We start from the raw sequence: 14,094 nt of genomic DNA on the forward strand, positions 1-14,094 counted from the left end.
ACACACACACACACACACACAATTAGCTGAGTGTGGGGTAGTAGGACTCCATCTGTAGTCCTAGCTCCTTGGGAGGCTGAGGCAGGAAGATCTCTTGAGCCCAGAAGTTCCAGGTTACAGTGAGCTATGATTACACTACTGCACTCCAGCCTGGGCAACAAAGTAGGGGCCTATTTCTAAAATTTAAAAGATAAAAATAAAAAAATTTTATCTATATCTATGTTATGAGGGATATATTACTGTTAAACAGGACATGTAGCTTAGACAGTTTACATAGTAAGCCAAAGTTCATTCACTAGAAAGCTGGAGTGGAGATTTGAACCCAGGCTCTCTGACTCCCTTGCCTTATACATACTGCCCAAATGTATTAGATGGAGCTGTTGGAGAAGCACATGCTTATTTCCTTGCTGGTGGCCACTGCAGTAATTCCAGTCTCTGAGGGTTCATATCATTGACCTGAGTGCTAGGGTTGTTTGTGCTTGTGAGTCTTCTCAGGCTGCTGGCCCTCCCTTGTCTGTAGTTGTGTGTGACACCAGTGTAATGGCAGATTGGCATTGCACTGCACTGCACTGTCTGCATTGAAATTTTACCTTCACTACCAGTAAGGGTATACTTATATTTGTTTATATGTCAATCCTGAATGCTTTGCTGGAACACCTCACTATCATACATTTTTCTCAAGGGCATTCATTAAGCAATGGGAATATATGTGAAGGGTATCCTCTGCATCTGGGACAGGGTACCAAACCGAACAGATGTGGGATCACTACAACAAGGTCGTATCCATTATAAAACACCAGTGTGACATTTGGAAGCTTTTAGAAATGTAAAATCCCTTAAAATAAAAAGTCCCTTGCACAAGACTTATAATAAATGAAAGGATTGAATTCATAATCAAAAACTTCCCACAAAGAAAAGCCCAGGCCTGGATGACTTCACTGGTTAATTTTACCAGATATTTAGAGAAGACTTAATATCAATCTTTCACAAACTCTTCCAAAATAGAAAAGTGAATACCTCTCAACTCATTCTATGAGTCCAGTATGATAACAAAATAAAGGCATTCCAAAAAAAGAAAGACTGGTATCCCTTATGAACACAGATACAAAAATCATCAACAAAATACTAGCAAACTGAATTCAGCAACATCTAAAACAGATTATACAGTATGACCAAATGAAATGTATTTCAGGAATGCAGGGTTGGTTTTACTTCTAAAAATTAATCAATATAACAATACCACATTAATAGAATAAAGGACAAAACCACACAATTATTTCAATAGATTCAGAAAAGACATTTGACAAAAGCTCCTTGCTTGTATTTGGTGCTCAGCCGATTTTTGTTGAATAGATGAGACCTCTATATAATACTTCACTAATCATTCTATCAACCCATCTCATCTGAGTTTCATTCTTTGTTTTCCCCGCAGTACCTTGCCTGAAGCCCTAACACAAAGTAGATATTCAAGAATTAGTTGTTGAATGATTGAATCAAACATAAATTTCCTGACACCAGATATATTATTTAACATGTGGATTTAATAACAGTATTAAATAATTAAATATAAATTATAATTGGCATGTCAGTTAGAATTAGATTTGGCTTCAAATGTCAGAAACCAAAATAAGAAGGCATAAAAAAAGACAGAAGTTTATTTCTTTTTCTTTTCAGCAGTCTAGGACTTGAATGGTGGCTTTTTTTCATGAAGTCTTCAGGGACCCAGTCACTTGCCAGATAAAGAAACACTTTTAAAGCCCAGTTTTACTAAATGTTTGCTAGCAAGATATATTTTTACTGAGTAATAAGTATATATTTGTTTGAATATTGACTCTGCTATGATTGGTTCAGGTTTTAGCTGGATTGTATAATCCTGGAGATGGTCACATTGATCCTTATTCTCTAACTATGGCCCTGGCTGCTGGAGCTAGGAAATATGGTGCCCTTTTAAAATATCCTGCACCAGTAACTTCTCTGAAACCCAGGTCAGATGGAACATGGGACGTTGAAACACCACAGGGGTCTATGAGAGCAAAAAGAATTGTGAATGCTGCAGGTAAGCATATCGTTTTTTTGAAATTCGTGTTTTTTTCCAAGTGCCAAAGAAAGAAGATGTTTAGCCATAATGTTTCATACTATGGATGTTGTCATGAAGCACTGTCATGCTCCCAAGTTAAACATTTTGTCTGTTTCTGTTACAAAGCCCTCCCTCCATCACTTTGCTGTTGGTGGATGCACTATAACTCTGTCCTTGGCTATGCATAAAAAGTTGCTTATTTTCTACATTGTGCATTTTATTTTGCTCCAGATTGTGTTTTTCCAAATGATGCTTCTTTTTCTTTCCTATATTCACTGTTTCTCTATATTAATAACCAAATTCTATTGTTGAAATTCATAAGCATTCTCTTTGTTTCCAATTTGCTTTTTAGGGCAGATTTGATCACTTTTGTTCTCTCTCATCGATTTCTGATGACTTTTGACTCTAGTCAAAAACTTTTTAAACCCTTTTCCTTCTAGAACGTTATTAAACATATTTCATAATATTGTTCTGATACAGTTTGGCCTCAGAGTAGTGAAGCCAAAAGGAATATTTGGGATAATCCAACAACACGCTTATTTTCCATTTGAAGAGGCAAGGTCCAAAAGGGTCATGTTACCTGACCAAGCGGCAGGCAGAGCTTGTTACATCAGAGTCCGGGCTGGGATCTGGGCCTTTTGATTCTTGAGTTAATACACTTTCTAAGAGGTTAATTGTATGTCAAGTCATTTTCAACTATCACGCATGCAAAATAAATTATAGTGAAAATGCTTGTATAATCTAAACTGCGATAATAGTTTATATTTTTCTATAAATATAAAACCTAAAATAAGCATAAGGCAGTGACTGGGTTTGAGTTCTTGCTTAAATTATAAAATGAAAACAATCTTTATTATTTATCATATCAAATGATATCCCATGAGGACAAGCCAGAAACCCATACCCTTATGATTCTTTCCTCTGTATTGTAACTTTTGATTGATATTATTTTTTGCAAAGCATTTTTAGTGGTTCTAGAAAAAAAGTCATGTCTTCAATATTTAAGAGTCTAAAGTAGTTACTTCCGAATTTCTCTCACCCATGCCTCCTATTTGAAAAGCATACAAATCTCATGCTTTCTTTAATATAATTAGAAATTTGCATGATATAAAATGACTTGCCTAAAAAATAAGAGCAGTGGCACAAAACAGCATTGCTTTGTTTTTGAGCCTCACTTTCAGTCTCCATCTGATACTATCCTCTCTTAATGTCCTTAGGCATCTCTGGTCTAAATTCTGTCAGAAAGCTTAAGGCCATAAACTAATTCGGACTTTTTTTCCAAGTAGCAAGGATTCTTTGTTATTTTGCAACTTTTTCTATAGTCTCATGAATTCAGGCCCTAAAAACATTTGCCTGTTTTCATCATGATAGCAAATACTAAAGTAATATACTGAGATTTCTACATCCAGCGCCTGTAGCTAATCAATTGCCATACTCATTTCAGATGGGCTTGGACAAAGCCCCACCATTTTTCTCAATGCAGTATTTTAGGCAATCATATATTCTTAATTGACATTTTGAGAAATAACATAGAAGACCTTAATTTAGTACATTTATTCATTGTTTTCCTAAAATGCATAAACACATGTACATAATGAATTGTCATTGTAATATTTTTTTTTTTCTAAACCACATAGTTTAACAAATAAGGAATCAGTGAAGAGGAAGATAGAATGATCTCTAAAAAGATCTGACTGAAACCTATTACTCTGGTTACCAGATGAAGCTTTCTCTGCATCTGTGAAATCTTGTGGGGTGATGGGGTGCAGGAGGGCAGGGGCAGGAGGTCCTTGAGAACAGCTTTCTCATGCTGGCACGGAAAACAAGTCCCTGAAGTTATGACAGTGTGGTGCCGCATAGAGTGGTAATTCCTCCGTTTTTCTTTTTTCTTTTGCTTTTTGCCTAGCCACTTCCACTCCCTTTTCGTGGTAACTCCAGACAGCCCCTTGCTGAAACTCGTGAGAAGTAGCCTATCTCAGTTCTTTATCTCATTCACATCAGATCTCTGCTCCCTAATCTTTTTTTTTTTCTTTTTCTCCTCCATCTCTTTTCTTCATTGGGCAAAAGTTAGCAAGAAAATCTAACTGATTACATATTAGTAGTCCACAGGACGTGTGGAGGGCTGTGTGTGTGTGTGTGTGTGTGTGTGTGTGTGTGTGTGTGTTTAATTATCTGTAAGTCTGTTTTCAAAAATTCTTTACTTAAAGGATAGAAGATCCCCCAAAGGGTAACCCTCAGTAATTGAGAACAAAAGTTTGTATATGCTCCCTTCCAGAACTGAAGCTAACAAAGATCAATTTTATGAATAAAACCAACCATCAGCAGAAGACATCATGCTATAATAAAATAAGCAGACAGTGTGAGGCTGGTGGAATGTTTCCCCCAGTTTCTCAGTGTGACCAGGGTATCTCCCAAATTCAGGCAAGGCCCTGAGACCAGCACTGAAATCTGATTAAAGGAACCAGGATATGGACTTGGAAATACAACCAGAATGAAAAAGATGTAAAGGCTGCTGGGTCTTCAGGGTATCCATTAAAAAAAAAATCTATGAGTAAAAATTTGTCAAATGATGTGTTTCTGGCATTGTCCATGGCAGTGGTGCTCTGTGGCCCAGGGACACATTGCCAACTGAGTGACTTAGGCAAGTTACTTATTTGTAAAACGGGGATAATAGTCCCCATCTTGAAAAGTTATTATAGATAGTAAATAAGCTAATTATGTAAAGTGCCCAGAGCAGGGCTTACCAGGTAGAAAGCACTACAAATTAGGTATAATAATTATTATGATTATTGCAATTATTTCCTTGATATTCCATGCCGTAGTCTGGGAGATGCTAGCATCAGGTTATGATAGCTTCTTGGTACCAGACTTAAGGTTGCCCAACTCCTTTCTTTTCCAATTTACTAGCAGAGTGGGTGCAGAATCCAGCACCCACTGTGCTGGTAAATTGACTTCCCAAAGAGCTTGGTTATCAAGCTCGTGTGCATAGCAATCATCTTGGGAAGTTTCCCAAGCTTCAGATGGATTCTAAGTCAGGTGGTCTGGGCAGTGACTCAGAAGCTGCATTTTAAATAACTACTCCAGGTACTGTACTGTCTGTACCAGATGATTTGCAAGAAAATCTTTGAAAAAACACTATTGTACAGATGTTTCTACAGAAGAGAGTATATAATGACTGTATTCTTGAGCTAGCAGAACTGGGGAAGTTTCTGACGCTCCTGACCTCTTGATGGGCAGTAGTCTAAGTTGCCTTTAGTTACTGAAGCTTTCCAGATTGGCTTCACTCTACCCTTTCTCTCAGGTGCAGCTCAGGCACATGGGCAGGTGCTAGTTATTATGATGCAGGCTTTTCTATGCATAGTGCTGAACATTTTTCTTTACCTAATTTCCAATTGACTCAGTAAGTCTGAGATAACTTTGTAAAATTTACTTAAGAATTTCCCTAAGATGGCAAATCAGAAATGTGATTGTGTTATGCTGACATGAAGCTCGGTGTTCAGCCAAAAAGAATTGCTTAATTTTGCCTTATGCTCTGTGTCAAAGCATGAAGCCATCATTGTCATCATATAAGCCATCTAGTAGAAGTAAACTTGTCCATGAACCTTCACCCTGCATTTTAACCTCATTTTTATTAATCACTGCATTTTTAAAAAATGAAAGCCATTTCCACTAGTCATTTTTTGACTTTTCAGTTGTGTTTCAGGTGATAGTGGTAGATTTAGAATGAGTCTTCCACATTTGGCTCTCTTCCCTTTGAACTTAATGGGTGATCAGGCAGGAGCTGAAGTGTAACTCTAGCTACATTTAGGTTAATTTGATTGACATATGGAAGAAGACAATGCCCCATAGACGTCTATGGGTAAATAGCATAGAGCTTGCTGTGGAATTTGAAGTAATATAGTGATTTGATACTTCTGCATACATTTCCACTTTAATGATGAAGTGCATTAATAAGCAAACAGTTGGACTCAGAAATTCATAAATATGTTCAAATAGGACAGAATTTGTTTTCTTCAATTTATGTTTTTAATTGAAACAAATATATTGAGGATATTGCAGTAGTTTGAATTGCCAGGCTAAATATTTTGATTTTTTATATTTAAAAATTGTTCTACTAGATATAACTAGAATATGTGGCTTTACTATATTTTCATACACAGTCCTGACATTGGTAATTCACATCTTCCTACTAGCAAGAATAAATTAAGTCTCAAAATTACTAAAAGTCCAATACTCTTGTACTTTAAGAGACTGAGTTGAGCAGATCCCTTGAGCCCAGGAGTTTAAGATCAGCCTGGGCAACATGGCAAACCCTGTCTCTATAAAAGATACAAAATTAGCCAGGTGTTGTGGTATGTGCCTGTAGTCCCAGCTTCTCAGGAGGCTGAGAGGATCACCTGAGCCCAGGAGGTCGAGGCTGCAGTGAGTTATGATTGTGCCACTGCACTCCATTGCAGCCTGGGAGATAATGTGAGACCCCATCTCAAAAACAAAGCAGTCAGGCATGGTGACTTACACTTGTGATCCCAGCACTTTGAGAGGCTGAGGCAGGTGGATTACCTGAGGTCAGGAGTTGGAGATCAGCCTGGTCAAAATGGTGAAATCCCATCTCTACTAAAAATACAGAAATTCGTTGGGCATGCTGGTGTGCGCCTGTAATCCTAGCTACTGGGGAAGCTGAGGTAGGAGAATGGCTTGAACTCAGGAGGTGGAGGTTGCAGTGAGCCAGGATCGTGCCACTGCACTCCAGCCTGGGCAACAGAGTGAGACTCTGTCTCAAAAAAACAAAACAAAACACCAACAAATAGCTCTGATGCCCACAGGTTAGATTTCTGGTTTGCAAATGGGTACCCATTTCTGGGTTTATTATACGAGTGTGACCAACTTAGCCATTGCAACAAACAAAACAATAGAATACAAGGGAAAGGTTTAGATAGTTACATGGAAATAAACTTATATGTACAAGTAAATAGTCTAGGTTCCCAGACTGACTCATAATTGATGAGTCTGCATCTAGCTTGGAACCTCATAAGGATAGATTTCAGAATTGCTTATTAGATTCAGAAAAACAGCGAGACAGAAATGGTTAAAAAATTAGCATGCAATCCCTAAAGAAATAAATAGGATCATGTAATCATTTAAATGATCACTCAAAATTATTATGAAGCACACAAGCAAATAGAACTCCCTGCCCTAAAATCATCTAATGATAGGTCAGGCAACAGCATATCCTTGCCAAATAATAAGCATTTTTATTATTTTAGATTCTAAAATCCCTTTATACAATGAAGGTGCCTTGGATTTTTAAAATAAAGTATTTCTGCAGCAAGAAAACCAGTAAGATGTGGTGATTACAAGATGTCCATTGTGGCCTTGGGCATGTCTTACCCTTCAGCTCCCACATCTGTGTACTGAAGGGTCAGCCTGGGAAAGAATCAAGGGTCCTTTCGGCCACAAATTATCCAGTTCTATCTTTTGCAAATGAAAAAAATAACATTCACTTCAACTAATAAGACAATCTCTGTGCTAAGGTGAAGTGGGAAACATTTGTCTTGGGAACTCTCCACCTACTTATGAGACCAGTCTCCTCTTTCCTGTGGCTCCTCTTCCTCCCTGGTTTTGACTTCTGGTGCCTTTGTGCCTTTACAATAAAGGATCGTACAAACTTATTCAGATTAAACTTTTAAAACAGCAGATAAAACTTAATGAACTCTCTCTCCCAAAGTTTTCAAATTTTGGGAGAACCATTTTCAAATTTTAGCTTAACAGAACAATCTTGTATTTTTGGAGTTGGGCCATCAACGATTTGGGGAGAATAGGGCTTGGAGGATAGAGGAGTTGGCTTGTTGGGCTTTCTTAGGTCTATCATTATGTGTTGTGATGTTGGTCACAGCAACATGGGGGCCTCTTTTGTCTGATCATCCCTGTCCACAAATTTAAATTTGTACATTTTGTATGTTTGAGTTATTTATTTTTTGTTCCAAATAAATTTTTGTCATTTTTTTCCCTGCCTACCTTTGCTTATGGGCAACAACATTTTCAGGAATGGAGTTCCCCTAGATCATAGATATCTTCTGGGAGAGGCAAAACATTGTCTTCTCTTCCCCCATTTAGTTTTGCAGTGACAAAAGTTTAGATTGTCATGACATTTATTAGACTTTGCCATGAGTACTTAAGCCTTCTAAACATTTTATTCTAATATAAATTGCTATATGAGTGTCAGTTGTGGTGTGTTTAGATATGTGCTGACACTTTTAAATGATTTTCTTTGTTTAAGGATTTTGGGCTCGTGAAGTAGGTAAAATGATTGGACTAGAACATCCTCTCATTCCGGTTCAACATCAATATGTTGTTACGTCGACTATACCTGAAGTGAAAGCTTTGAAGCGAGAACTCCCTGTGATCCGTGACCTGGAAGGGTCATATTACCTCCGACAGGAAAGGGATGGGCTTTTGTTTGGTCCGTATGAAAGTCAGGAGAAAATGAAAGTTCAGGACTCCTGGGTCACCAATGGAGTTCCTCCAGGTGGGTTCAGCAAATGAAAGTGTGTGCTGGTCAGACACAAATGGTTCATCCTCTCCATGGCTGGGGAATGGCTGTAGAATAAGGCAACAGCATAATACTAGGCTTTCAGATACCTGGGACATTGGTGGTGACAGGTTTGAGGGGAGCTCTGTTCTCATATCCCTTTGAACAATCACAGCAGGGAGTGGGGGAAGAGTAGTTGATGGTAAAGAAGCTGAAGGAACATTTCCAGCTGCTTTGAAAAGCTCCAGTTACATTTTTGCCTGCTCACACAACCTCCTGTCTCCCTGTTTTCTCCTCAATCTACTGCCAGCTTGGTCTACTTTCAAGATTTGAATATAGCTGCTATTGTGCTTTTACAGCTGGAAAAACAACTGGTATCAGAGGCCAGATATCCATCCTACTAAGAATGAAAACCTAAGAGTCTATAATGGAGCGGGGTTTTTCGTACTGTAAATGGAGGTCCTCCGTGCTGCAGAAATGGATATGGAAAAGGCTTGTGCCTCTCTGCCAAAGCAGGGGATACTATAGTTTCTCTTTCAAGTAAGGGAGATGGATCTGTTTTTGCTTTTCATGAAGTGTTTCCACAGAACCAGATTAAAGATTGGGTCATCTAAAGAGGTACTTCAGGTTTTAATCTATAAAGAGAGCTTAAAAAAATCACTGGGGCACTGAAATATTACAGGAAATATAAATAAATGGAGGAAATGGTACTACCTAAAATTATACTTTGACAAGCTTCTTGAGGTAGGAAACGAATCCCTCCATCCCACTCCTCAAAGAGTAGTCTCAAGTAATAGCAAATGATCACTAAACCACCTTCCACAGAAGTTAGGCCAGCTGGTTTCAGGGCTTTGGTTGGGCTGAGTGGGCTCTGCACATTTAAGCCTGAGTGGAATTGCTCCTGATTCCAAAGGGAGGGCTGAAATGCCACCTGAGAGCCTCCCTCTCTGCTATTCCCCCATGTTGGCAGCTTCTCCTTCAAATAAATGTTGAACAAATATTTAAGTAATGCCATTTGAAGGGAGAGCTGGATTGTTAGCAGTTCGTGAGCATGGGTACCCGTGTGTGCTAGACCACCCTGGTGGTCTGCAGGCCTCCATGAGAATGACTCTACCTGCAGTCCCCAGGAGGGGCAAGAAGCTGGCTGGCTGCTATATGGAAAAATCACCAGTGTTGGTGGAGACATTCTTTTGGAAGCTCATCTGTGGCCCTGCCTGTAATCACAGTGACTTTTAGGACAAGACGAGGATTGTGCTTCAAGACCCTGCCTCTTTTCAGAACTCTAGCCCTTGGATGTGTGTGGGGCAGGCTGAAGGAAGGAGCCTCCATGCCATTCCTTCCCTGCTGAAAGGAGAATTAAAAGAGGTCTAAAATCCATCATCTTAGATCCCAGAGCAGTGTTCTACTTTTTCCAGGATTCTGTCATGACTTTGTAAACTCCCATTTGCCCTCATCTGGGCAGCAGGAGCGGGGGGGATGAAAGAGGTTCTTATGGTTAATTGAAGCGTATGATCTCTCTTGACAAACCAAATTATTGTTCGTTATTTAAAAAAATTTATGATTGGATTAAATATCAGAAACTATATTATTAATACATTTAAATTTTCTATTAATTAAAGAGGTTAACTTTTATGATTTTGTTTCAAGAACAATAACATTACTGTTCTCAGTAATCATCTGTTATTAGTGAATATCAAGTTTAGACTTCAATAAAAAATGGCAGTACTTTCCTAACAGGCCATCTTTAAATGTAGGCCATGTCAGAGACTTGAATCATTTTACAGGACTTGTCAGCTCAGCTAGGTCATCCTGACTGCAAGGGCAAATCTTTTTAGGTTTTGGAAAGGAACTCTTTGAGTCTGATCTAGATCGAATCATGGAATACATCGAAGTTGCCATGGAAATGGTTCCTGTCTTAAAAAAGGCTGACATCATCAATGTCGTCAATGGTCCTATCACGTATTCTCCTGACATTCTGCCTATGGTGGGGCCCCATCAGGGGGTCAGAAACTACTGGGTGGCCATAGGCTTTGGGTGAGTATCTTCATGTAATTCAACATTTATTGAATTTATAGAATCACTTATTTTAGCTAAATCTAATCCCATATTCTCAGGATGCAGAAGGGAAATATGGGAGGCTGAGAGAGAGACCCAGAGAGTTTTTTCCCTTTCATGACCAAGTAATCATACAACAATAAAAAAATACTAGTTTAATCACTTGTATATATTTCAAAGAAGGGCAGTTATTTCCTGGAACACAGAAGGGCAATGATTTCTTGGAGCTTTCTCTCTCTCTCTCTCTCTCTTTTTTTAATGAGACAGAATTTTGCTCTTGTTGCCCAGGCCAGAGTGCAACAGAGCAATCTTGGTTCACTGCAACCTCTGCCTCTGGGTTCAAGTGATTCTCCTGCCTCAGCTTCCTGAGTAGCTGGGATTACAGACACCCACTATCATTCCCAGCTAATTTTTTTTTTTGTATTTTTTTAGTAGAGATGGGTTTTGCCATGTTGGCCAGGCTGGTCTCGAACTCCTGACCTCAGGTGATCTGCCTGCCTCAGCCTCCCAAAGTGCTGAGGCATAAGCCACCACACCCGGCCTCCTGGAGCTTTCTCTTTGCATATTTCCTGCCATTTCTATTAATTGTGTCTCGTTTTATGCTGTGTATCTTCAGATAGTCAGTTTGCCCCAGTTTTACAAGGATGTTTTCATAATACAATGTGACAAAGATAATTCAAAATGTCAAATGTATAATATATCTGCCGTATTTTCCACCATAATTCATGTGTGTCCAACATGACTTATTTCTTTATAATTCCTCAGGCTGCTTCCTATTTATGATTCCATTGCCTCTTTGATGTTTCATTTCCAATATTTGTTCCATTAATTTAGTGAATATTGATGTCAACCCCACTCAACTATCATATCACAGCTTCTAATACTCTGTTTTTCTTCCTCATTTTATTTCTCCATTTATTCAACTAATGTTTAATAACTGCTAGCTCTGTGCCAGGCCTAGGGCTAGGCATTGGGATTCAGCCGACAACAAGGCAGTGAGGTCTGACTGGAGCTGGAAGGCTGCCTGAGGCACAGCTCTGCTGATCCAGTAGATAGGCTGTGGTCTCCACTAAGGTAGCTGCAGTAAAGACTGAGAGATGGGAGATAAAATTATCTAGATTTGGTGATCAATTCCATAAGATATTGAAGGGAAAGAGAAAATGGCAAATGATGGCAACCTTCCTAACTTGACCACTCTCTGTATGGAGCCATGGAGAGAGAGCCAAGAAAATAATGAGTTCCATTTTTGATGGGTTGGGTTTGAAGCGTTAAGCTTAGGTACATGGGACATCCAGAGGGAGAAGGTCAGATGGAGATTTGGGATGGGAAGTTGTAATGTAACTGAGGGCTTATGTAATCACCTATAGAGTCCATATGCAGGCACGTGGAAGCAGGAGTGCTTCTACTGCACGTCACTCATGTATCTTCTTTGGAGAAATGTCTATTCATATCCTTTGCCATTTTTACAATTGGATAATTTGTCTTTTATTGTTTAGTTTTAGAAGTTCTTTATATATTCTAGATACAAGACCCTGATCAGGTACATGATTTGCAGAACTTTTCTCACATTCTGGTGTTGTCTTTTTACTTTCTTGATGGTGTCCATTGAAATATAAAAGTTTTTAATTTTGGGCCGGGCGCAGTGGCTCACGCCTGTAATCCCAGCACTTTGGGAGGCCGAGGCGGGTGGATCACGAGGGCAAGAGATCGAGACCATCCTGGTCAATATGGTGAAACCCTGTCTCTACTAAAGATACAAAAAATTAGCTGGGCATGATGGTGCGTGCCTGTAATCCCAGCTACTCAGGAGGCTGAGGCAGGAGAATTGCCTGAACCCAGGAGGCGGAGGTTGCGGTGAGCCACGATCGTGCCATTGCACTCCAGCCTGGGTAACAAGAGCGAAACTCCGTCTCAAAAAAAAAAAAAAAAAAAAAGTTTTTAATTTTGATGAAATCCAGAATATGTATTTTTTCTTGGTTCACATGTACATTTGGCATCATATACCTGTAACCATTGTCTAATCCAAGTTTGTGAAGATTTAAACCTATGTTTTCTTCTAAGAGTTTTATAGTTGTAGCTTTTGCATTTAAGTCTGTGATCAGTTTTGAGTGAATTCTTATATATGATGTGAGGCAGGTGTCCAACTTCAGTCTTTTCCTACGTATAGCCAGTTGTCCTAGGACTATTCATTGAAAAGGTTATTGAATTATTCTGATATCTGTAATGTCTTTTTTCTGATTCCTTTTCTCATACCAAATATGTCGTATTTTCCAACAGCAACAACCAATTCTCCAATTCTCCAGTACCAACTGGGTGTCCAACAATTCCATTCAATTCTGACACCAACTCCTAGAATTAACATAGACCCAAGGGATCCATTCCACAAGACTGCTCTCACTTCAGACACCAGTCTCAAGTCTCAGGAGGCACCATACTGGGTGTTCCCACAAACCTCTCCTCAGATTTGAAAATTTGCTAGAACGCATCACAGAGCTTGGAAAAATACTTATGTTTACTCTTATTATAAAGGATACAACTCAGGAGTAGCCAAACAGAAGAGATATATAATATGAAATGTGAGGGGTTGGGGTGGGTGGTGCAGCACCACTAGGCCCTTTCCAGGCACCTTCCTAGCCCATCACTCTGTTCAACCCAGAAGCTCTCTGAACCCCATGCCTAGGTCTTTATGTAGATTTCATTACATAGGCATGATTGATTAAATTACTGGTGACTGAACTCAATATCCAGCCCCTCTTCAATCCCTGGAGGTTGGAGTAGGGAGTGGGACTGAAAGTTCTAACTCTGTAATCACATGGTTGTTTTTTCTGGCAACCAGCCCCTATCCTGAAGCTATCTAGGAATGCCCTCCTCTCTTCACAAATAACATTCAAAAAATAGTAAATCTCAGAAATGTTTTATGAACTCTGTGTCAAGAACTGGGGACAAAAAACAAATATTTAATTTTTATTATACTGCAGCATCTATAAAGTAAATTGACCATAGATGTATGGGTTTATTTCTAGACCCTCAATTATGTTCCTTTATCTGTGTCTATTCTTATATGACTACTATACTGTATTTTGTTTATTTATTTATTTATTTATTTAATTTTAAGACAGTCTCGCTCTGCTTCCCAGGCAATGGCACTATCTTGGCTCACTGCAACCTCTGTCTCCCAGGTTCAAGCAATTCTCCTGCCTCAGCCTCCCAAGTAGCTGGGATTACAGGCACACGCCACCACACCTGGTTAATTTTTGTATTTTTAGTAGACATTGATTTTTGCCATGTTGGCCAGGCTGGTCTCGAACTTCTGACCTCAAATGATCTGCCTGCCTTGGCCTCCTAAAGTGCTGGGATTTCAGGCATGAGCCACCATGCCCAGTTGACACTCTCTTGATTACTGTTACTAGAAGTTACTAGCTTTGTAGTAACT

General features: G+C 39.1%; 1 protein-coding gene across 2 annotated transcripts in view; it reads left to right on the top strand.

The window, feature by feature from the left end:
• Positions 1–14,094, top strand: part of DMGDH (dimethylglycine dehydrogenase) — a 78,664-nt gene that overhangs the window by 23,739 nt on the left and 40,831 nt on the right. For both annotated transcript variants that reach the window (XM_039468943.2, XM_074384367.1), the window contains exons 5-7: positions 1,852–2,056; positions 8,355–8,603; positions 10,442–10,640. In XM_039468943.2, coding sequence (XP_039324877.1) covers positions 1,852–2,056; positions 8,355–8,603; positions 10,442–10,640 — 653 coding nt within the window. The remainder of the gene's footprint in view (positions 1–1,851; positions 2,057–8,354; positions 8,604–10,441; positions 10,641–14,094) is intronic.

Source organism: Saimiri boliviensis, chromosome 1 (genome assembly GCF_048565385.1).
Source record: "Saimiri boliviensis isolate mSaiBol1 chromosome 1, mSaiBol1.pri, whole genome shotgun sequence".
Lineage (NCBI taxonomy): Eukaryota > Metazoa > Chordata > Mammalia > Primates > Cebidae > Saimiri > Saimiri boliviensis.